At 43.0% G+C, this 24391-nt stretch overlaps 1 protein-coding gene across 2 annotated transcripts in view; it reads left to right on the forward strand.

Moving 5' to 3' along the window:
- LOC135558658 (receptor-type tyrosine-protein phosphatase N2-like) overlaps positions 1-24391 on the forward strand; it is a 145617-nt gene that overhangs the window by 19055 nt on the left and 102171 nt on the right. For both annotated transcript variants that reach the window (XM_064992657.1, XM_064992658.1), the window contains 10 exons: positions 8229-8348; positions 14191-14314; positions 15029-15173; positions 16578-16950; positions 17440-17552; positions 17727-17910; positions 18211-18257; positions 20147-20311; positions 20680-20897; positions 22824-22910. In XM_064992657.1, coding sequence (XP_064848729.1) covers positions 8229-8348; positions 14191-14314; positions 15029-15173; positions 16578-16950; positions 17440-17552; positions 17727-17910; positions 18211-18257; positions 20147-20311; positions 20680-20897; positions 22824-22910 — 1576 coding nt within the window. The remainder of the gene's footprint in view (positions 1-8228; positions 8349-14190; positions 14315-15028; positions 15174-16577; positions 16951-17439; positions 17553-17726; positions 17911-18210; positions 18258-20146; positions 20312-20679; positions 20898-22823; positions 22911-24391) is intronic.

The raw sequence follows: 24391 nt of genomic DNA on the forward strand, positions 1-24391 counted from the left end.
TGAGTGACGAAAAAGCTGCGACATTGGAGAAAGAAACAATCAAGCTAAAAGGGACATTAATGAACTTAAAAAGGAGAACATCTTTCTGAGAGAAGCCTTACTTGACATACAAACTAGATCTATGAGAGAAAATCTGGTACTTACTAGTATACAAGAAAATGAAGGCAGTTTTTGAAAATGTGGTGATGGGAGTTCTTCTTCTGAACCCACGCGAAGCAGTCAATAAGATCCAACTGGAATGTGTACACCGTTTTGGACAGAGAGGACAGAGATATGAGCGCCCGATCGTTGCCAAATTTGCTTTCTTTAAAGATAAAATAATGGTCAAATGCCTGGGTAAAAGACTTGCTGGCACAAGAATAGACATGAATGACCAGACTGGGGCAAAGTTCTGTACCCAATCTTCAAGAATAGATTGACATATGTAGCTCTCGTAATCTATAAACTTGATATTGAAAACCAAATGTTTCAAGACACAAAGATGGCTATTTTAAATATTACAAAAGTTCCCATAGAGGACTCGAATAATGGAACACCCAATACTAGTCATGGTAGGGATTGTAATAACAAATATATATAGAAAAGCAATCAAATTCAACAATTGTTAAAGAAATAAACTACAACTACACTATACCATTCTAGATAGAGAATGTTGGAAAACAATTAGTATTAGTAGATTTTTATAGTATTTTTATAAATTCACAACACATTATTAGAAGAAAGGATAATTAGCTCAAGAATACATCTTCAAATATAAGGAACTGGAACACAGAAGTGCTCAATCAACATCATAGAGATAAAAACACAGCAAGCAGAGGACATAGAAGGCACAGTATGTGGGTATGTGCAGATGTATTGTGATGGGTGGTGGGGTGTGTGTTTTTGTGTTGGGAAAAGTGTGGCGTTAAGTGAGTGAAAAAGAAAGAGAGAGCTTTCAACTGTGTGCAGATATGGGATATAGATTTTTAAATAAATAATAAATATTGTTGATTTATTTTCCTATCATGATGGAACGGTCCCCAACCCTAATCCCTAGACAGCCATCTGAGCGACCCATACACTAAAGAGAAGTCCTTATCTGTTTTTTGGGCCTACTATAAATAGCCTATACGTAGTCAAATCAGAAATATGAATGCGGTCAGAGACCTACTAAAGCAGCTCCGCCCCATCAAGATTCTGAGCCTGCCTGGCAGTGTTGGTCCTACAATGTTCTCCCCTGATGAGCATTGTAGGACCAACTGATGGGAGAGCATAATATACAAGGAAATTCTCAAAGCTACTAATGAGAACCTAATGAGAACCAACACTTTTTTGGTTACTACATGATTCCATATGTGTTATTTCATAGTTTTACAATGTAGAAAATAGTACAAAATTAAGAAAACCCCTTGAATGAGTAGGTGTGTCCAAACTTTTGACTGGTACTGTATATATATATATATATATATATACACTACCATTCAAAAGTTTGGGGTCACTTAGAAATGTTCTTGTTTTTAAAAGAAAAGCACATTTTCTGTCCATTAAAATAACATCAAATTGATCAGAAATACAGTGTAGACATTGTTAATGTTGTAAATTACTATTGTAGCTGGAAATGGCTGATTTTTAATGGAATATCTACATAGGCGTACAGAGGCCCATTATCAGCAACCATCACTCCTATGTTCCAATGGCACATTGTGTGAGCTAATCCATTTTAAAAGGCTAATTGATCATTAGAAAGCTCTTTTGCAATTATGTTGGCACAGCTGAAAACTGTTGTCCTGATTAAAGAAGCAATAAAATGGGCCTTCTTTAGACTAATGAGTATCTGGAGCATCAGCATTTGTGGGTTGATTACAGGCTCAAAATGTCCAGAAATAAATAACTTTTTTCTGAAACTCATCAGTCTATTCTTGTTCTGAGAAATGAAGGATATTCCATGTGAGAAATTGCCAAGAAACTGAAGATCTCATACAACGCTGTGTACTACTCCCATCACAGAACAGCGCAAACTGGCCCTAACCAGAATAGAAAGAGGAGTGGGGGGCCCCGGTGCACAACTGAGCAAGAGGACAGGTACATTAGTGTGTCTAGTTTGAGAAACAGACGCCTCACAAGTACTCAACTGGCAGCTTCATTAAATAGTACCCGCAAAACCAGTCTCAACGTCAACAGTGCAGAGGCGACTCCGGGATGCTGGTGTTCTAGGCAGAGTTGCAAAGAAAAAGCCATATCTCAGACTGGCCAACAAAAAGAAAAGATTAAGATGGGCAAAAGAACACAGACACTGGACAGAGGAAGATTTGAAAATAAAGTTATGGACAGACAAATCTAAGTTTGAGGTGTTCGGATCACAGAAGAACATTCATGAGACGCAGAAAAAATGAAAAGATGTTGGAGGAGTGCTTGACGCTATCTGCCATGGTGGAGGCAATGTGATGGTCTGAGGGTGCTTTGCTGGTGGTAAAGTGGGAGATTTGTACAGGGTAAAAGGGATCTTGAAGAAGGAAGGCTATCACTCCATTTTGAAAAGCCATGCCATACCCTGTGGAATGTGCTTAATTAAAGGCAATTTCCTCCTACAACAGGACAATGACCCAAAGCACAGCTCCAAACTATGCAATAACTATTTATGGAAGAAGCAGTCAGCTGGTATTCTGTCTATAATGGAGTGACCAGCAGAGTCACAGGATCTCAACCCTATTGACTGTTGTGGGAGCAGCTTGACCGTATGGCAAGTAAGTGCCCATCAAGCCAATCCAACTTGTGGGAGGTGCTTCAGGAAGCATGGGGTGAAATCTCTTCAGATTACCTCAACAAGTTGATAACTAGAATGCCAAAGGTCTGCAAGGCTGATTCTTTGACGAAGCAAAGATTGAAGGACACAATTATTATTTCAATTCAAAATCATTATTTCTAACCTTGTCAACTTCTTGACTACGTTTCCTTTTCATTTTGCAACTAATTTCATGTATGTTTTCATGGAAAACAAGGACATTTCTAAGTGACCACAAGCTTTTGAACGGTAGTGTGTGTGTGTGTGTGTGTGTGTGTGTGTGTGTGTGTGTGTGTGTGTGTGTGTGTGTGTGTGTGTGTGTGTGTGTGTGTGTGTGTGTGTGTGTGTGTGTGTGTGTGTGTGTGTGTGTGTGTGTATACAGTATACAGTATATCACAAAAGTGAGTACACCCCTCACATTTTTGTAAATATTTGAGTATATCTTTTCATGTGGCAACACTGAAGAAATGACACTTTGCTGCAATGTAAAGTAGTGAGTGTACAGCTTATATAACAGTGTAAATTTGCTGTCCCCTCAAAATAACTCAACACACAGCCATTAATGTCTAAACCGCTGGCAACAAAAGTGAGTACATCCCTAAGTGAAAATGTCCAAATTGGGCCCAAAGTATCAATATTTTATGTGGCCACCATCATTTTCCAGCACTGCCTTAACCCTCTTGGGCATGGAGGTCACCAGACCTTCACAGGTTGCCACTGGAGTCCTCTTCCACTCATCCATGATGACATCACGGAGCTGGTGGATGTTAGAGACCTTGCACTCCTCCACCTTCCGTTTGAGGATGCCCCACAGATGCTCAATAGGGTTTAGGTCTGGAGACATGCTTGGCCAGTCATGCTTACCCTCAGCTTCTTTAGCTAGGCAGTGGTCGTCTTGGAGGTGTGTTTGGGGTTGTTATCATGTTGGAATACTGCCCTGCGGCTCAGTCTCCGAAGGGAGGGGATCATGCTCTGCTTCAGTATGTCACAGTACATGTTGCCATTCATTGTTCCCTCAATGAACTCCCCAGTGCCGGTAGCACTCATGCAGCCCCAGACCATGACACTGCCACCACCATGCTTGACTGCAGGCAAGACACACTTGTCTTTGTACTCCTCACCTGGTTGCTGCCACACACGCTTGACACCATCTGAACCAAATAAGTTTATCTTGGTCTCATCAGACCACAGAACATGGTTCCAGTAATCCATGTCCTTAGTCTGCTTGTCTTCAGCAAACTGTTTGCGGGCCTTCTTGTGCATCATCTTTAGAAGAGGCTTCCTTCTGGGACGACAGCCATGCAGACCAATTTGATGCAGTGTACGGCGTATGGTCTGAGCACTAACAGGCTGACCCCCCCCCCACCCCACCCCACCCCTTCAACCTCTGCAGCAATGCTGGCAGCACTCATACGTCTATTTCCCAAAGACAACCTCTGGATATGACACTGAGCACATGCACTCAACTTCTTTGGTCGACCATAGCGAGGCCTGTTCTGAGTGGAACCTGTTCAGTTAAACAGCTGTATGGTCTTGGCCACCGTGCTGCAGCTTAGTTTCAGGGTCCTGGCAAACTTCTTAAAGCCCAGGCCATCTTTATGTAGAGCAACAATTATTTTTTTCAGATCCTGCTCTTGCTGTCACATTAAATGTTCTGTTATGAGAATTGTCATGCCAGCTCTGTGGTGAATGTGGTTGCTTGGATGCTCTGCTCATTAATGGGAAAATGCTTCAATGGACCACAGATGTAATGCTTTTTATTTAGCATGGAAAGCCTTCCGTTACCAAATCCCACCTCTGAAATCATCAGGAACCGAACATATTTGTTTAATCATTTACTATAGAGAGCCACCACAGCAGCAGACTCCAGCTGTTTTCCTTGCCGCTTGGTGTTGTGTTGAGTGCGGCTACTCTAATGTGCGATGTGGGTAGGGGAGCAAGAGAAGAGCCCATGTCTGCATCCGTTATGGGCCCTGATCGAAAGTAGTGTACTATATAGGGAATACAAAATAGGGTGTCGTTTGGGACGCAACCCTTATCTCTACACTGGAGCCTAATGACTTGGAACAAAATATTTTACCTGGCCAGCCCCTGAGGGCCAACCAGACCCTGAGCAGACTAGAGTCATACAGAGTCCCTCTTTTCCCAGACCACTCAACCAGATCGATTACTCTGGCCTCCCCCGGCACAATCTGACATGTTTATTAACACGGTCTACATACCAAAAGGCGCTCTCTTCCCCACATAGTGCCCTTCTTTTGACCATACCCCAGGCTGGGCTCTGGTCAAAAGTAGTGCACTATATAGAGAAATAACAGGGTGCCCTTTGGGATGTAGACACTGAGCTGGATGGGAAATAAAAGTCGTCCTCCTCTGGCAGCAGCTAGCATCACCATGGTCCATTAACTCACAGCCTCCCACTCAGAGAACCTTCTATTAGCTGTAGCATCACTCACAGTTGATTAGCTGCATGGATTGATGCCGTGCATGGCTTTGGTCTACCACACACTGGAGGAACACCTGAAGTGTAGTGCAATGCAGAGATCTTTTTTTCTATTTAGGTTTGAAGCATCATCTCTTTTTGTACGAGACAATCAGAATTCAGTGCACTTATCCACTTCCTGATCATTCATTTATTGGTTTACCCTTATCATTTTTGGTGATATCGTATAGATAGATGGATTGGTCAAGTTGCATCCTATTGAATTGATTGAATATGGGAGTTGTTTACAGTTGCTCCAGCTGTCCAGACCAGTGTTGCACAGCAAAACATGACCACTTGGCCACTTACAAGTAGAAATAATACATCAGGGATAATCCAACAAGGCATTTGTAGATTACAACCAACGAGCATCTCCACAATCGTAATGCAAACCACTCCCATGACAAAGGCCTTTAAATTCTTGTTTGCTGTAATCCACGCCGTAAATCAAGTGGAAGAGGGGGGGCTCTGAAGCACAGCTCCAGATACAAGGGCGAAGATGGATGAGTGTCACGTTCGTCATAAGGAGTGGACCAAGATGCAGCGTGGTATGTTTCCATCCTTTATTTTGGAAATGAAAACTTCAAAGAACAAAACAACAAAACGAACAAACGAAACATGGAGCTAAATAATAATGCTCACTGGCAACTATATCTAAACAAGATCCCACAAAGCACAATGGGGAAAATGGCTACCTAAATATGATCCCCAATCAGAGACAACGAGAAACAGCTGCCTCTGATTGGGAACCATAACAGGCCATCATAGAAATACAAATCGCCTAGATAACCCACTCTAAATCACACCCAGACCCAACCAACATAGAGAATAAACAGCTCTCTATGGTCAGGGCGTGACAATGAGAGAGAAGCAGTACCTGACTTAAATATGGCCGGCGATACTGTAATTATGAGTAATAATTCAAACGCTGCCATAACTAGAGTACAGTACAGCAAACAGAAGATATGAAAAGGGGCTCCAAAGATGCAAGCCTGATACAACTGATGCTTTACTGAATGACATTGGATAGGATACAGTAGATTATTCTATGCTATGTTTTGTAAAAATAGACGGGATTAAATTAGATTAAATAATTTGTCATAAATTGTCAAACACAAAAGTCGTCTTCCTGGTCGTACAAAACATACATTACACAATATTGACAATACATACAATAAAATGCGTCATTGCACAAGTAGAAGTGCTAAGTGCATACAGTAGGTCTCTTATCTCTCAGGGACAGCACTCTGCAGCAGTTGGGCATGCAAATCTTCCCTATTGATTAGGCCTACGTTTTTAGACAATAACATAATTCTACCTAGGCTACAACAACATTGTTATCAAGTGAGCAAACAATTATTGGCTAGGTCTGTAGTTGGGGCTATAGAGTTCCCAGTTATCTTGAATGCACTGAAGTCAGAATAATGAGATTTCCTAATTCCCAGTTGTTTTGAACGTGGCATTTCTACCACTGTTCTTGTTGCAGTCTAGCTTCCCATTTCATCGCTACAAGCGCTATTTGATTCGCCAGATACGCTACACGCCCACATTCTGGATATGCCAAGCACAAAGAGGGACTGATCAAATACTGATATTTAATCGATTACAAATTACATGAACCTCCCCTGGACTAAATTGCTTTAAATAATCACAACAGCAAAAAAGCGTCCAGTCCCTTACCAACATGGACCATTGCCAACATGTCTGCATTGCACCATTTGAATTGGATCTCACTCTGCGATGGAAGTGATATTTGTGAGCTAAAAACAATGGTGAATTCAAAGATGTTGCAATGCAGTGTTACTCTACTGTCTCAAATTATGCTGTTGTGCAGTACTATGACACTGTCTGTGTCCCAAATGGCTGCCATAGGGCTTTAATCAAAAGTAGTGCACTATACTGTCTTTAGGAAATAGGGTGCCAATTGGAATGTATACACACTCCATTAAGTGCTGGCGTTCTAATCTTGTCTAGATAGTGGGTTGTTGAAATATATGAATCCTGCTGTATTTGCTCCACAGAGTGCATCACCCCAGAGCCCCTTGGTCACTGTTGAGCTCAGTCGCCAGTTGCATAAAACACCTTAAGTTAATTTCCCCCTTATCTTTTCCCTTAGTTTCCTTAACTTTAACAATGGAAGATGCACAATCCATGGCTACAAAGCTGGCTGGCTAGTTAGCAAATTGAGAAAAATTAACAAGTTGAGAAAAAGTAACTACAAAAACATGGTTGTTTATCTTCTGAAGCAATTTGTTCATCCTGTTTTTCCGGTTCTATTTTGCTATCTCACAAAATGAATGTGAGATCTCGTTGATGGAGACTTTTAGTCGGTGAATCAGGCCATCTCCATGGTAACCAGCTACTCTTTCTGCCATACATGCCTTCAAACTACCGTAAAAACCCTTAAGTATGCCCTTACCTAAGGAAATATTTGAGGGGCTCCATAAGGGAAACATTTCAGATGTTTTATGCAACTGGGCCCAGGCCCGCTGATATGGACAGAAGTCTAGATGAACCTTCACTGATAACGTCTCTCTATTGATGAGCTGGTGCTTATCATCATGCTGATAGCATCCCCTCTAATGTGAGAAGCATTATCTCCCATTGAAGAATATCTAAATCTCTGACAAGCGCTGCTGTTGCAGGGTTGGAACTGAAGGGAGAATGTTGTGCTTCTTGGTGAGAAGCTTTTATCAAAATAAATACGTTTTAAAAAGGCAACTCATAATAATGAATTGTATCAAAGTATTTTTATTGGTACCTAACATTATTGCTGTTTGTAAGGCAGACTTTATTAGTGGTCCTTTGAAGCTCAATAGGTAGAGCATGGCTTATTACGCAAGGGTAGTGGGTTCAATTCCTGGGACCACCCATACCTAAAATGTATGCATGCATGACTGTAGGTCGCTTTGGATAAATGTCATATACTGTATATTACCATACTATACAGTATGTTCCTGACTGTCTTTGTCGTTCTTTCCCCAGATGGAATGTTCGGGAGGTGTCAATCCACACCCGTTCCGGTAGCAGAGGTTTATACATATGATGTGTCTCCATCTGTGGTTCAGCGCTTCAGGACTCTACTGCAGAAACTCACCCACAGAGGTAAGTACAGTACACCAACGCTACCACTACAGTTTCTGCTGCTGCTGCCATCACTATCATCCACCCCTGAGTCATTAGTGTATGTCAATGTAACGTTGCCTGGCTACCCAGAGTCCTTGCTCCGGCCAAACACTACACAACGCTCACGGATGTTTGTTTCTTCTCCGCAATGAGTCAGGATCTGAGTACCTCCCCGACACCTTCACCGAATGCAAACACATTCGGGACCGTCTGATTGGTCCAGAAACCGATGGGTTGGGCCAGCACCAGAACATACATTGGTAAAGCTGCAGTTTGAACACTTTGATTAATTGACGGTCGTGTCATTTAAGATTAGGGAGGAAGATTGATTTTTATGAGCAGGGGTTTATTTCTATTACAGCATATTGGATGACTGTTGGATCACCCAGCTCAATGTAACATCGATAGGTTTAAAACTAAAGTTTATAACATTGGTGCACATGTCGAGAGACAAATTGGAGTAATCAAGGTGAGAGACAGTGACACTTTCAATACCACCTTGCACACTCTTGCCTGCATCTAACTGATCTAGGGTGTAATCATTACAAACAGTTGCAAAAATGAGTTTCTATTGGACAAATCCAGGTAGGTCTATCTCCGTTTCGTTCCGTTTGCTTCCGTTTAGGAAAGGTTTTTCAACAGAATCGGTGGAATGAATACACCCATGATCAAATCAAATCACATTTTTTGGGTCGCATTCATATGTTCAGCAGATATTATTGTGGTTGTTGCGAAATGCTTGTGTTCCTAACGCCAACAGTGCAGTAATATCTAGCAATTGACAACAATACACACAAATCTAAAAGGAAATGAATGGAATTAAGAAATATATAAATATTAGGATGAGCAATGCCGTCCATATCAAATCAAAAATCGAATCAATCAAACTTTATTTGTCACATGCGCCGAGTGTAGACCTTACCGTGAAATGCTTACTTACAAGCCCTTAAGCAACAGTGCAGTTCAAGAAGAGTTAAGAAAATATTTACCAAATAGACTAAAGTAAAAAGTAATAATAAAAAGTAACACAATAAGAATAACAATAACGATGTATATACAGGGGGCACCGGTACCGAGTCAGTGTGTGGGGGTTCAGGTTAGTTGAGGTAATTTGTACATGTAGGTGGGGGTGAAGTGACTATGCATGGATGATAAACAGCAAGTAGCAGCAGTGTACTAAACGGGGAGGTCAATGTAAATAGTCTGGTGGTGATTTTATTCAATGTTCAGCAGTCTAATGGCTTGGGGGTAGAACCTGAGTCCTAGACTTGGCGCTCCGGTACCACTTGCCGTGCGGTAGCAGAGGAAACACTCTATAACTTGGGTGACTGGAGTCTCTGACAACTATTTGGGCTTTCCTCTGACACCGCCTATTATATAGGTCCTGGGTGGCAGGAAGCTTGGCCCCAGTGATGTACTGGGCCGTACGCACTACCCTCTGTAGCACCTTACGGTCAGATGCCGAGCAGTTGCCACACCAGGCGGTGATGCAACCGTTCGGGATGCTCTCGATGGTGCAGCTGTCGAACCTTTTGAGGATCTGGGGACCCATGCCAAATCTTTTCAGTCTCCTGAGGGGGAAAAGGTGTTCTCGTGCCCTCTTCATGACTGTCTACGTGTGTTTGGACCATGATAGTTTGTTGGTGATGTGGACACCACTTCAGCCCATTGATGTTAATGGGGGCCTGTTCGGCCTTCCTTTTCCTATAGTCCACGATCAGCTCCTTAGTCTTGCTCACATTGAGGGAGAGGTTGTTGTCCAGGCACAACTAATGTAGTTGGGGTTTTGTTTGGAACATATCAGGTACATTTCGTAAACCTTTAAGCATAACCTTACAATTCATCCACTGACTTTTATTCCACAGACAAAGGTATACTGACAGCAGATTTTCTACAGAATGTGCTAGAATGCCATGAACTTCACACCCCAGACTGTGCTTGGCATATAGTGCTGTAATGACCATAAATGACCACCAGATGGTGATCAATGCCTGTGTATCATAGACCATATGTGTATTCCATCCTCCCAACAGCAGTATGTTATTGATGTATACAGACAGAAGAAATGTAAGGACATGTTCATACAGCACATGGAGAGCAAAATTGCAGAAATGGAGAAAGACATGACTTTTGATGTTAAATCCTATTTTACACAGCAATCAAGTTATCATGTTTAATATTTACTGAACAATTGAAAAATTATAATAGTTGTTTTATATAAATCAAATACCATATCCTCTAGCAAGCCCTGGAAATCCACATACATTTCTATTAATCAGCTCTAGACGAGCTACATAATGATATTCAGATTCCATAGTGCACAGTGCTGATTCATTTTAGAGGGTTTATCAATCTATCCAGCTGTAATGAAATATGCTAATAGGTTATTTATCCTTGCTGTCTGAAAAACCATTAGGGGAACAAAACTGCAAAGAGCATCTGCATTTCAATCCCAAAACAGAGCACAGCAGAGCAACACGATGAGCAGAGCAGCACAATCCTAGATTGCATCCCAAAAGGCATCCTATTCCCTACACAGTGCATTATTTTTGACCAGATCCCTATGGGCTCAAAAGTAGTGAACAATGTAGGGAATAGTGTGCCATTTGGGATGAAGAACTAATGGCCGAGGAATATTCAACATAATGGCCACCACTGCCTCTGCTCTGACCCTCCAAGTGCTGGCCGGATAAAACAACAAAACAGAAACACCTCCATATTTTCAAAGCTACCAAGATGCCTCTTGTTTCACCTCATCACAAGACCATAAACCCTGCTGATGGAGCATTATGGGGCTTTAACTTAACACAGAGGTTTTCCAGAAATCTTGGTTGACGAGACTCCTTGATGTCCAGCTTATCCCTCATGATTGGTCATGATTTTCTGGAAAAGCTGGAAATTTGGGGAGTAACTGGAATTTTGCAACACTATTTCTGTTAAATCAGCCCCATAGTTTGTACATCTAATACCCTAAACCCGACCCCCTCCTTCTCACAGCTCTATCTCTGTTAACCCCAGATGCCCAACCAAGCGGACCTCTTCTTTATGTTCCATTGCTATGGACCCGTTTCGCCTGATGTTTGTGAAAACCTAAGCTGTGTGTGAATGTCTTGGCGGGGGTTACCGTTAATCAAGCTGCCGTGCCACATAACGTCTGCTCCTGTGAAAACACTGCCTGTGCTCTCCTCTCACACAGAAAGCCATCAGGGCCCCCATTAAAGCCGTCATTGAGCACAGTTATTTTCTGTGTTTGATAGTCCTCCGTGTTTTACTGAGCCAGGCACTGCTCTGAGAGGTGTGTGGCAGGCAGGCCAAGCAGTAGCAGCAGACAGCAGTATGGTGGATTCCGAGTGTTCTATGTGTTCAGTGTGTTCCGCTGCTCCTCCCTCCTCAGGTTGTGGTGGATCTAGTGGCTGGCTGGGTTCCAGAACCCTGGCCTCTACCTTCTGTGCTCCGCTCAATAGCATCATGGGACGCACCCACCACCGAGAGATCTGCATTGCTTGATGCTCTCATCTGGTAGCCATGATAGCACATTTGCATACCTAAGTATGTAAAAACGGAGAGATCATTTCAGACCACTGTGCCCATATCGATCCATACTCTTATTGCCTGGGATATTTTACTGATAGTTTTTACTATATATATTCAGTGCTTTCATCTAATTCAGCTCGTGAATATACTAAGTCCCTATTAAGTTCCAAATAAAGTAACACGGTTGACTGTAACACGGTTGACTGTAACATGGTTGACGATTTTGACAGGGCAAATTGAAGCTTGTTGTGTGCAACAGGGTGTGGCAATTTAATATAAGCATCACAAAAAATGTCATTGTTAAAACATTTCTAGCATGTTTATCTATGCATAACAGGGCTGATGTGTTATGCTCAACCCGCACAGGTTTCCACCACAAAATTCCCCAAAATGGCCAAAAAGAGTAGTACCAGCTCACCTGCTTTTACACTATGATTTGACTAGATTTTTAAATTTTATTTTCATTTTTCAATAATTTATAATTGGTTTGAGGTTGTTAAGTCATTGAAATTTAGAGCTATTTACCTTTTAAAATATTGTCCTAGTAGTACCAGCTGTGCAATTTGCTGATGGTCCCTAACTAGCCCCGAAGGGATATCAAATGTCAAACCAAATTGACCATAAGCATTAGGATTGGGTCGAGTGTATCTGCGCTCTGAATTGATGATTACTTGGGTGCTGCCAGATGTGGGCAGGATTAAAATAAACCCAACCCACCGTACCGTTCATTCTATCACGTACATTTTTTCCTTATCCTCTCGCAAATGACCAAAATTATCCTATTTACACTTTATAGTCAATTTTGACACTAGAATAAATGTTTCTGTCTCATGTGGATGCCATATAGGCCACTTTCAAAACAAGAAGTTGCTTTTTTAGGGGCAATACCTCTTTAAAGGGAACTTCATTTAATATAACAGGCTTTTAACATTCAATAATGGTGTACAATTTCTACTTAAACGTGACACTAACATGAGAGTTGATCAGTTATTGTGTGTGTGTGTGTGTGTGTGTGTGTGTGTGTGTGTGTGTGTGTGTGTGTGTGTGTGTGTGTGTGTGTGTGTGTGTGTGTGTGTGTGTGTGTGTGTGTGTGTGTGTGTGAGACTCGTCTTAATCTAAATGTATGCCTTCTTGGGAAAATGTGATTTATATAGGCCAAGCATACCTAGCCAAAATGCTGCCTTTAAACAGTAAGATGCACTGTGCAAAGTGACGTGTGATAATGATGTCATTGCAGATGCTATTTGCCAAGCATTCTAGTGTTGCTTGTATATTTCATGGATGCTGCCTCTCATCTGTGGAATGTCTCTATTGAATTGTTCAAGTGTGCGTGGCCATATTCTGTGTTATATTTGGTTCCGCCACCCCATCTGGTGTTGGCACCCGTCCTCAGTTCTGTTGCCAAAATGCGCTGCAGTTAAAGAAACAGAGGGGAATGCATATGTGGCCGATCATGTCGCCTTTAGCCTTGTACACCTACTAACATGATGAAATAATATTACAGGATGAGAAGGACTTAGGTTGTGTCCCAAATGGCACCATATTACCTAGATAGTGCATTACTTTTGGCCAGAGCCCTAAAGGGAATAGGTTTCCTTTTGAGACACACCCTAAGTCATTCTCATCCTGCAGTATTCTCTCAGCATGTTAGTAGGTGTACAAGACTAAAGTCTACATGATGAGAGCCACATATGCATTCCCCTCTGCATCTTAGTGAACTTTGACCTTATCCACCAGGGATAACATTTTAAACACCTCTTTCTCTGTTTCCCTTTGATATTAGTCACATGATGCAATATATAGTATATGTTCAACCACTTGAAGAGTTTATTTCCAAAACACTATATCCACCAATTTTTCACCAGAAATGATTTCTTATGGGTACCTTCATGTCTGTGTAAAATATGACTGTTTTTGGATTTTCAATCCATAGATTTAGGTGTGTATTAAAATGTGTTTTTCTGCAAAATGCTATGTATCCAAGAATTGTTCTTTAAACAAAGCTAATTTACCAACATTTCTGAAAATGGATATACAGTGTAGCGTTTTGGAAAGAAACTCTTCATTTGTTCTCGTCATTCTATACATTGTGAGTGTTCCTTTTGATGTGTTGTGTTCCAGGGTTGAACTGGGAGGATATACATGTATTATCAGACACCTCAGACTAACCTGTCTTTTCTTCCTTCCATTGTTTGTCACATAATGAAATACATGCTCAATATATTTATATTAGCTGGTTCGAGTCTGACATTCTGAGTGTTATTCCTGTTAATGTGTTATGTTCCAGGGTTGACCTGGGAGGATGAGACTGCCCAGCAGATCCTGTCCAAGGAGCTGTCTAAGCTGAGGAAGATCCCCTACAGACGCCTACAGGACTCCAGCCCCCCTGTCTACAGCAGCAGCAAATCCAGGTCACTGTTCTGGCAGGCAGCACAATCCATTACACATGTGCATTCACACATGGACCAGTGGTGGCTGCTGAGGGGAAGGCGGCTCACAATAATGGCTGGAACAGAGCAAATGGAATGGCATCAAACACATGGGAACCATGTATTTGATACCATTCCACTTATTCCGCTCCAGCCATTACCAGGAGCCCATCCTCCCCAATTAAGGTGCCACCAACCTCCTGTGACACGGACACACACCTACAGACGCAGACAGTCAGGCATGCACGTACGTATACACACAAACAAACAAACAAACAAACAAACAAACAAACCAACAAACATATAGTGCAGACCTCAATAGGACATTTATTTATGCTTCAGACTCCAGGAGGGCACATGCAATGAGATGACTGATGAGCTACAGTATCTGCCCTGCCCACCACTGGTTTAGGTCTGAATGGTCTCGTCTATCTCTGGATAGTCCACGTTATCTGTCTGTGTCTTCATGTGTCTCTTTCTGTCTCTCTCTCGTTCTCTCATTCTCTCTTTCTCTCTCTTTCTGTATCATCATGTGTCTCTTTCTGTCTCTCTCTTGTTCTCTCATTCTCTCTCTCTCTTTCTGTGTCATCATGTGTCTCTTTCTGTCTCTCTCTTTCTCTATCTAGTTCTTGTTGTCTCTGTCGCACTCAGCCACACCACTCATTCTTACTCTCTAACTCTGCTTGTCTGGTCCAGGCCTTCAACCCAGACTATGGACTTAGGACACCGGAGGATCAAGCCAGTGGAGGTGGAGCTCAGTAGAAACCTCCAGAACTACCTGCAGCGTCTGGGCCTCCTTCCGCAGGCCACCTCCCCCGCCAGACCCAAGAGCCCCAGTAAGGTGAGGGCCCCTGGGGGCCACTGACTATCCTCAGGCCCCTCCAGACCCCTCCTTGCACCTGCTTTAGCCTGCGATGAGCTGCTGGACCATGTTTTACTTCTACATGCATGGACATCTCTATACACACACACTCACTCACAAACACACTAATGTACACACACACACAGACACACACACACACTCCCAAACACACTAATGTACACAGACACACGCACACACACACTCACAAACACACTAATGTACACACACACACACAGACACACACACACACACACTCCCAAACACACTAATGTACACAGACACACGCACACACACACTCACAAACACGCTAATGTACACACACACACACACACACACACACACACACACACACACACACACAAACACACTAATGTACACACATAGACACACACACACTCTCACAAACACACTAATGTACATACAGACACACACACACTCACAAACACGCTAATGTACACACATAGACACACACGCACACACACACACACAAACACACTAATGTACACGCGTAGACACACACACACACTCTCACAAACACGCTAATGTACACACATAGAGTCACACACTCTCACAAACACACTAATGTACACACATAGACACACACACACACAAACTGACACTGTGGATCCTCTTTAGTACTCTGTATCATTATCTATCCACTTCTGAAGGTTGGTGAATGAATGGCTGTTGGTTGACCATTCACAGGGATAGTTTCCTGCTGCATCATTATGAGGGAAATAATGCCCACCGAGGGTTCAGGAGTTCACTTCCTTAATTAATAACGTCCACATGATGGGCTCTGTGTCATTTCTGTTCAGGGGGGTGACCAACATGGCCTCGCTGAATGAGAGGGCCAAACCCCTGCTGAGGGCCAGGCATTGAGGGGTTGGGAAGGGTACCCCTTTATTTATGAAGGATAGGGTTGATGGCAAACAAGGGGGAGTTGCCTTTTGTTTAAGACAAACGTACGGGAGATGGATGGATATTGGAATGTTGTTGACCCATCCCTATTCTATACTTCAATAGTAGATCATATAGGCTTATTTTACTGTTAACATTATCAATTAACCTTTCATTTGATTCTGGTGTATTACCTGGGGATTTAAGTGAAGCACTAAGTAAAGACAAACACGTTTGATTTATTTGGTCACGGCACTTTCAATACCAGGATAGTGGGTTCGATTCCCGGGACCACCCATACTTACAATCTATGCACGCATGACTTTAAGTCACTTTGGTTAAAAGGGTCTGCTAAATGGTATATATTATTATTATTATATATTATTTGGTAACGCTTTCTATGAAGTACATGTATTATGCTTTATAATGTCATTTATGATGCCTTATAATACACTTCTAATGTGTTTATTTATTATCTTGCAGAGTGACCGTTACCCATCTGGGGTCTCCTCCGACTACTACTGGCCCAAGTCCCAGGGAGAGGCAAACTTCTCCCCACTGACGTCCTTTCAGACTCCCTACCAGGACAGATCTTCTGCGGGGGATGGAGACCTCCTTGTGGCTGCTCTCAGACACTACCTGTCTGGGCAGGTACCATCTCAGACCGGGGTGTCCACCAAGGGCCCGGTCCTGCCCTCCCTTCACCTACGCCCCTCCTACAGCAACAGTATAGACAGTACTGGGCCTAAAGAGACCTCTCAATCTCAAACACCTAACCTGGACAGACTTCTACTCCTCCAGACAGCTGGAGCCAGCCAACTCTCTGCTCCCAAGGACCCCCTCAGTACAGTGGATGGTATGTGCCTCGTTAAAAATGCTTTCTTCCTCTTTTACTGTACAAGTTGTTCCTTGTTATTTCACTGTGAACAGATGATCACCATTAGTAGTCATTTATGCATGTTGTTAAAGGAATAATCCACTCAAAATATGTTTTATTATTCCACTGTTGATACAGTCCCAAAATGTTTTGCATGTCAGCAATCATGATATAGAACTTTCAAAACGCTAATCATCACTGCCGGTGTCAGGCATTTAGTATTTCTGCCTACTTGAACGGCAATAGCTGAGACACACATGAAAACAGGAAATGTTTTCGAAGGAACATCTCTCAGAGATGCACTAAAACGATATACCACGATACCAGCACCCTGGTCTATATATACCTCCATTTGAGACACAACCATTGATATGCTGTAGGTACTCTACCATAGTTATAACCCTTCCTCTCTCGAATCCCTCTTCTCTCCTCCTCTTATCCCCACTTCTCTTCCTCTCTCCTCCACAGAGGTGTTCATCCAGAAGGTTCTGAAGAACGTGGGCAGACACGACGTGGACGTGGACGACCTGAGTCCTAAAGACCTGGACCAACTCTCTACGCTGATCACTGACGCCCTGCAGGTAGAATAAACAATAACGTCTCGATACTTGTCTTTCTTACTGTAATGCTCACACCTTTCTTACTTGATTTCACTGATTTAGCTGATTTCTGAGGAATGTTTTACTTGGAATGAATGTGATATGTGGTTGCCTCACCTAGCTACCTTGTTGATAAAATAATACATGTAAATTCAGGTAGTGGATCAAGAACATACCCAAGCCCAGTCCAGAGCAGGACCCAGAGACCTGGGGGAGGAAGGGAACGAGGGGCCTGGAGGAGAAGGGCCTGGGGAACAGGAGGAGAAGGAGGAGAGTGTCCCTCCATCCACCACAGAGAAAACGGCGGAGAGCACTCCAGTAGAGGAGGCTGTGGTCCAAGGTACTTAACCCTGACCGACTGGGAGGAGCCCTCCATTGGTGGGAATTATCCCATAGTTCTCTCCATCCCCTTTATCTGCTGCTTGTCTATCGATGCCAACTTCAGGTTGACTGGTTCAGATTGGCTGTTCTGTTCATTTTAAATGCAGTCAGACTTACTAGCAAAAAGTATCAGCTGAAAACAGTGAAAGGGAGAGTATACTGTATCTGCATGTTATTTGAGATATGCAAAGTTGTGCTTTCTGCTTAATATTATTCTTGTTGTCAGTAAACATAGTAATTCTGTGTAATTTCCTGACAGAGCGACAAATGGAGGGAGACAGAGAACCAGCAGACTACAATGACAAGGTACCACATTTGGACTCTTAAAGAGATAAATGGTTTGACAGCTGAGTGTAAAATGTCAAACGGAAGACTTACATTCTAAACGGTAATTTTATACTGTGTGTAGGGTATCAATCATCCAGATAAGATGTTTTTTAAAAGGAGTTTGAATAGTAATTTGTTGTTACATCTGCAATGTAGACAGTAAACCAGTTGGTATACACAACTTAGAGAAGAAGTAGATTTTTTAAAACTGATTAAAAGCTTTTCAAGTGTTGTATTGACTTATTTTTCAACAGAGAAAGTTGATGCTGTCAATTTGCAGTCCTATCTTTCAGATTATGATTATTGACTTGTATCCTATTGCTCCATGTATTCTTAGACTTTGATGAGAGAAGCAAATCACCTCTTCCCCTCTATCAAAACAGTTCCTTTATTCAGTACACAAGTACTATAAGAAAATATTTATCTCATCATGATCAAGATGAGAAAAAGCCATAGTGCAATTATTATTGGATTTGATTCGTATTTGTTCTCTTGGGATCACCATGACCTGGGATCACCATGACTTGGGATCATCATGACTTGGGATCACCATGACTTGGGATCACCATGACCTGGGATCACCATGACTTGGGATCACCATGACTTGGGATCACCATGACTTGGGATCACCATGACTTGGGATCACCATGACTTGGGATCACCATGACTTGGAATCACCATGGCCTGGGATCACCATGACTTGGGACCATGGCCTGGGATCACCATGACTTGGGATCACCATGACTTGGGATCACCATGGCCTGGGATCACCATGACTTGGGATCACCATGTCCTGGGATCACCATGTCCTGGGATCACCATGACTTGGGATCACCATGACTTGGGATCACCATGGCCTGGGATCACCATGACCTGGGATCACCATGACTTGGGATCAACATGACTTGGGATCACCATGACTTGGGATCACCATGGCCTGGGATCACCATGACTTGGGATCACCATGTCCTGGGATCACCATGACTTGGGATCACCATGGCCTGGGATCAACATGACTTGGGATCACCATGACTTGGAATCACCATGACTTGGGATCACCATGGCCTGGGATCACCATGACCTGGGATCACCATGACTTGGGATCACCATGGCCTGGGATCACCATGACCTGGGATCACCATGACCTGGGATCACCATGACTTGGGATCACCATGACTTGGGATCACCATGGCCTGGGATCACCATGACTTGGGATCACCATGACTTGGGATCACCATGACTTGGGATCACCATGGCCTGGGATCACCATGACTTGGGATCACCATGACTTGGGATCACCATGACCTGGGATCACCATGACTTGGGATCACCATGACCTGGGATCACCATGACCTGGGATCACCATGGCCTGGTATCACCATGACTTGGAATCACCATGGCCTGGGATCACCATGACTTGGGACCATGGCCTGGGATCACCATGACTTGGGATCACCATGACTTGGGATCACCATGGCCTGGGATCACCATGACTTGGGATCACCATGTCCTGGGATCACCATGTCCTGGGATCACCATGACTTGGGATCACCATGACTTGGGATCACCATGGCCTGGGATCACCATGACTTGGGATCACCATGACTTGGGATCACCATGACCTGGGATCACCATGGCCTGGTATCACCATGACCTGGGATCACCATGACCTGGGATCACCATGACCTGGGATCACCATGACCTGGGATCACCATGACTTGGGATCACCATGGCCTGGGATCACCATGACCTGGGATCACCATGACCTGGGATCACCATGACTTGGGATCACCATGACCTGGGATCAGGTCATAGCTAGATCACCATCTATAGCTAGATCATCGTGACATTGTTTTTTGTTATTTCAGCCCCAAGACGCCGGCAGCTTATTTGGCAAGCTGCTGGTGTACCTGGATAAGATTGAGTCCCCAGCCCAGAGAGAGTCCCCAGCCCGGGCTGGTGTGGGTGCAGGGCTGGGTGAGGGGAGAGGTGTTGGTCTGGAGAACGTACACAGCAGGACCACTCAGGCTGAGGTGAGGACCACAATGAGTAAGGGACTAAGCACAGAGGTAAACCAGCTTCAATATTGCAGATCGATTGTGGCTTCCATCAATGTAATTATCTGCATAATTTCCAATTCTCCATATATATATAAAACAGTTTTTAAATATATCTATATATTCTTTTATTTTCCCCTAACCTTACCATCCCTCCCCTAATCAGAGTAAACTAATGGACAACACCACTTAGGTTTCTACTTCCAGCTTATACATACAGTACTATATACATTTTTGTTGTTCAACTTTTTAGTTTTATCCTCAATTTCTTGAAATGCATTGTATCCACATGTGTGGTTGAATTGTGTTTTTTACAATGGTCAAATAAATCGAATCAAATCAAGGTGGCGGTGCAGAAGAAGTCAACCCACTCGACGGACATGGAGGAGGTGGCTGCCGTGGAGGGCTGGATCCAGGCAATGGATCCTCCGGCTGCCAAGGTGGTCTACCAGGAGCCCCATAAGGAGAAAGGGGACGTCCAGGAGCTGCAGCTCGATGTCAAAGCTGCTGTGGACACGAAGAAGACGGATGATGACTACGGTTATGTCATCACAGACACTGAGTGAGTAGTGCCTGTCATAAACAATGAAATAAATCAATCAATGTTCTACAGTTTGTCTTTCTGGAATTGCATTTAGTACAGTACAAAGGAGTGTTTTTTTTAGTCCAGGGTCATCTATGGTGAATTTACAGGTGTCAACATGTTGTGTTGCGTTGCTGTCTGATGAAAACGTATATATTTTTTTACATGACATTTAATGGAAACAGTAACTCCCCTCAATGTACTCTGAACATGTCATGACTCTAGGACCAAGGACATGTATTCAAAATAGCTTCTGCAGTCTCATAAATGTATGTTTGTTCGAATATGGTAATTTCCTGAAAAGTTTCTGTTTTTTTTTTTTCATCAGACAGCGACGATTGGGTAAGTTTGATCAGTAGCAACAATTTGGCTCCATTGGTGCAGTTCTGTTTATACTTTTGATGGTCTTTTTGTTTTTGTTTTGAATAAGCATAGCTGAAGTTGCTGTAAAACCAACCATTACAAATGGAAACAGAAATGTGTTTTAGATGCTCGACAACCAGATGCCTGCTGTGACCCTGTGTCTGCCAACAGAGATGTTCTCATTACTCCACTCCTGCCCCCTATCCAACCTCACGGTGCCCTGCATTTCCAAGGAACCATTTTGAAAATAAAACATTGGCATTTCTCATTCCTCATTTTAACAAAGTGTTTGTGTCACTTTTGGGAAAGTAATTCCATGATGTTTTCAAAAAAGTATATAGTTCTCACGCTGTTTGACATACTGTATATTTGAATTTATTACCATATATTATTTTATATGTTTCAATACTGGACTCAATACAATGTTTATCATTCATTGTTTTGTATTTGCAATTTTATTTAAATTTATCAAGACCATACCCCAGTGTGGTATATTTAATGCATGTATAATAGACATCTTACATGCGTATCATTCAATAAATATTAGATCATGATGTGATGGTGTTCAGGTTCAAGCCCTTCTCCAGGTCACAGAACCCACAGTCCATCAGGCCACCCTGTACTGGAGCCCACGTCCCTTCCCTGCTCCATAATTATCAGGTCTGCAGTACCTCCTCTCTCCACAGGGGGCTGTGGGTTCTGTGTGTATATGTATATAATGTCTCTAGAATTCTTGCTTTAATCTCCATACTCCTGTTATGTGATAAACGAAGACAGTATGGTTTATAGCTCTAAACGGTATGGCTTATCACCACCAACAGGAGGAAATATAATCAAGGAAAGCTGAGACATGTACTGCTATACGGTACGCACAGTAGCCTGGTAGCAGGTACTCCTAATGGCCCTGGTCAAAAGTAGTGTACTACTATGTATAGTAGGGTATAGGGTGTCATTTGGGACTCCGACCCTATAAGCTATAGGCAGGGCTGAACTGAACCACTGTGGTGTGGCTACACCATTACACCTCCTCACCATCCCATCGGCACCTCTCTGTCTGGCCTGTAGTCTGAGAGAGGGCCTGTGTATCAAATTGCACCCTGTTCCCTATATAGTGCATTACTTTTGACCAGGGTTCTGGTAAAAAGTATTGCACTAGATATCGAATAGGGTGCCATTTTGGAACACGTCCGGCGCACACAGGTGATTCATCATGCCAGAGGGAACTCCTGCTCCCCCAGCTCTCACACCTCACCCCCGCCTCATGTGCTCACTCTCTGTCTCTGTCTCCCTCAACTACCTATCTGGCCCTCTTGTCTTTGGCCCTCACTCCCTTCCCCCCTCCCTCCTCTCCCCCCTCCCTCCCTCCATCCCCCTGACCTCCGTGCCTGTCTCCCCACTCATGTCCCCATTCCTCTCTTCTGTGTGTGACAGGAATGTAATGTGTGGGAGCGCTCACCCACACTTAACAGGCTTTGGTATCAACTCTGTGGGGACCTTAAGGAGAAAGGCCAGTATTGATGAACTGTATTTTTCTCTCCACAGCGCATTGCAGACTGATGAGGGCCTCCACTTGATGGAGATTCTGACACGACGCGCCAAGCTGCAGATGACTGATTTCCTGGAGCTCTCGTACGTATTTTTGGTGGTGAATATTTTACACATTTTTCACACACTCAATACAAACAACAACCAGTACAGACTCAACCAACAGAGTCAACACCACTCGTGTATGTATTTAACCTTTTTATGTAACTCTATTGGTTTTTGGCTGCATGCTTAAAAGGCATGACTAGATTTCCCTCAGAAAGCTTAAACGATTCAGGGCAGCGTCTAAAATTGTCATCTTTAAATACTAATTCCCTGTAGCAGGTACAGTGTATTCTGAAAGTATTGAGACCCCTTGACTTTTTCCACATTTTGTTACATTACAGCCTTATTCTAAAATGGATTCCATTGGTTTTATTCCTCATAAATATACACACAATACCCCAACATGTATTTTTTATTTTTGAAAATGTATTACAAAAAACAGGTGTCACATTTACGTGCACCGGGCCTCTCACTCCCTTTTCTATTCTGGTTAGAGCCAGTTTGAGCTGTTCTGTGAAGGGAGTAGTACACAGCGTTGTACGAGATCTTCAGTTTCTTGGCAATTTCTCGCATGAAATAGCCTTAATTTGTTAGAACAAGGAAAGACTGACGAGTTTCAGAAGGAAGGTCTTTGTTTCTGGCCATTTTGAGCCTGTAATTGAACCCACAAATGCTGATGCTCCAGATACTCATTAGTCTAAAGAAGGCCAGTTTTATTGCTTCTTTAATCAGGACAACAGTTTTCAGCTGTGCCAACATAATTGCAAAAGGGTTTTCTAATGATCAATTAGCCTTTTAAAATGATAAACTTGGATTAGCTAACACAACGTGCCATTGGAACACAGGAGTGATGGTTGCTGATAATGGGCCTCTGTACGCCTATGTAGATATTCCATTAAAAATCTGCCGTTTCCAGCTACAATAGTCATTTACAACATTAGCAATGTCTACACTGTATTTCTGATCAATTTGATGTTATGATCAATTTGATGTTATTTTAAAGGGTAAAGCACATCTTTTCAAGCTCTGTCAGGTTGGATGGGGAGTATCACTGTACAGCTATTTTCAGGTCTCTCCAGAGATGTTCGATCAGGTTCAAGTCCAGTCTCAAGCTGGGCCACTCAAGGACAGTCAGAGACTTCTCCCGGAGCCACTTAGCCCCAGTCTGAGCTCCTGAGCGCTCTGGAGCAGGTTTTTATCAAGGATCTCACTGTACCATTCTCCCAGTCACTGTCGCTGAAAAACATCCCACAGCATGATGCTGCCACCTCCTTGCTTCACATTAGGGATGGTTGCAGGTTTCCTCCAGATGTGACGCTTGGCATTCAGGCCAAAGAGTTCAATCTTGGTTTTAACAGACAAGAGGCTCTTGTTTCTCGTGGTCAGAGTCGATGAGGTGCCTTTTGGCAAACTCCAAGCGGGCTGTCATGTGCCTTTTACTGAGGAGTGGCTTCCGTTTTGCCACTCTACCATAGAGGCCTGACTGGTGGAGTGCTGCAGGAATGGTTGTCCTTCTGGAA

The sequence above is a fragment of the Oncorhynchus masou genome, chromosome 17, assembly GCF_036934945.1.
Source record: "Oncorhynchus masou masou isolate Uvic2021 chromosome 17, UVic_Omas_1.1, whole genome shotgun sequence".
Classification (NCBI taxonomy): Eukaryota; Metazoa; Chordata; class Actinopteri; order Salmoniformes; family Salmonidae; genus Oncorhynchus; species Oncorhynchus masou.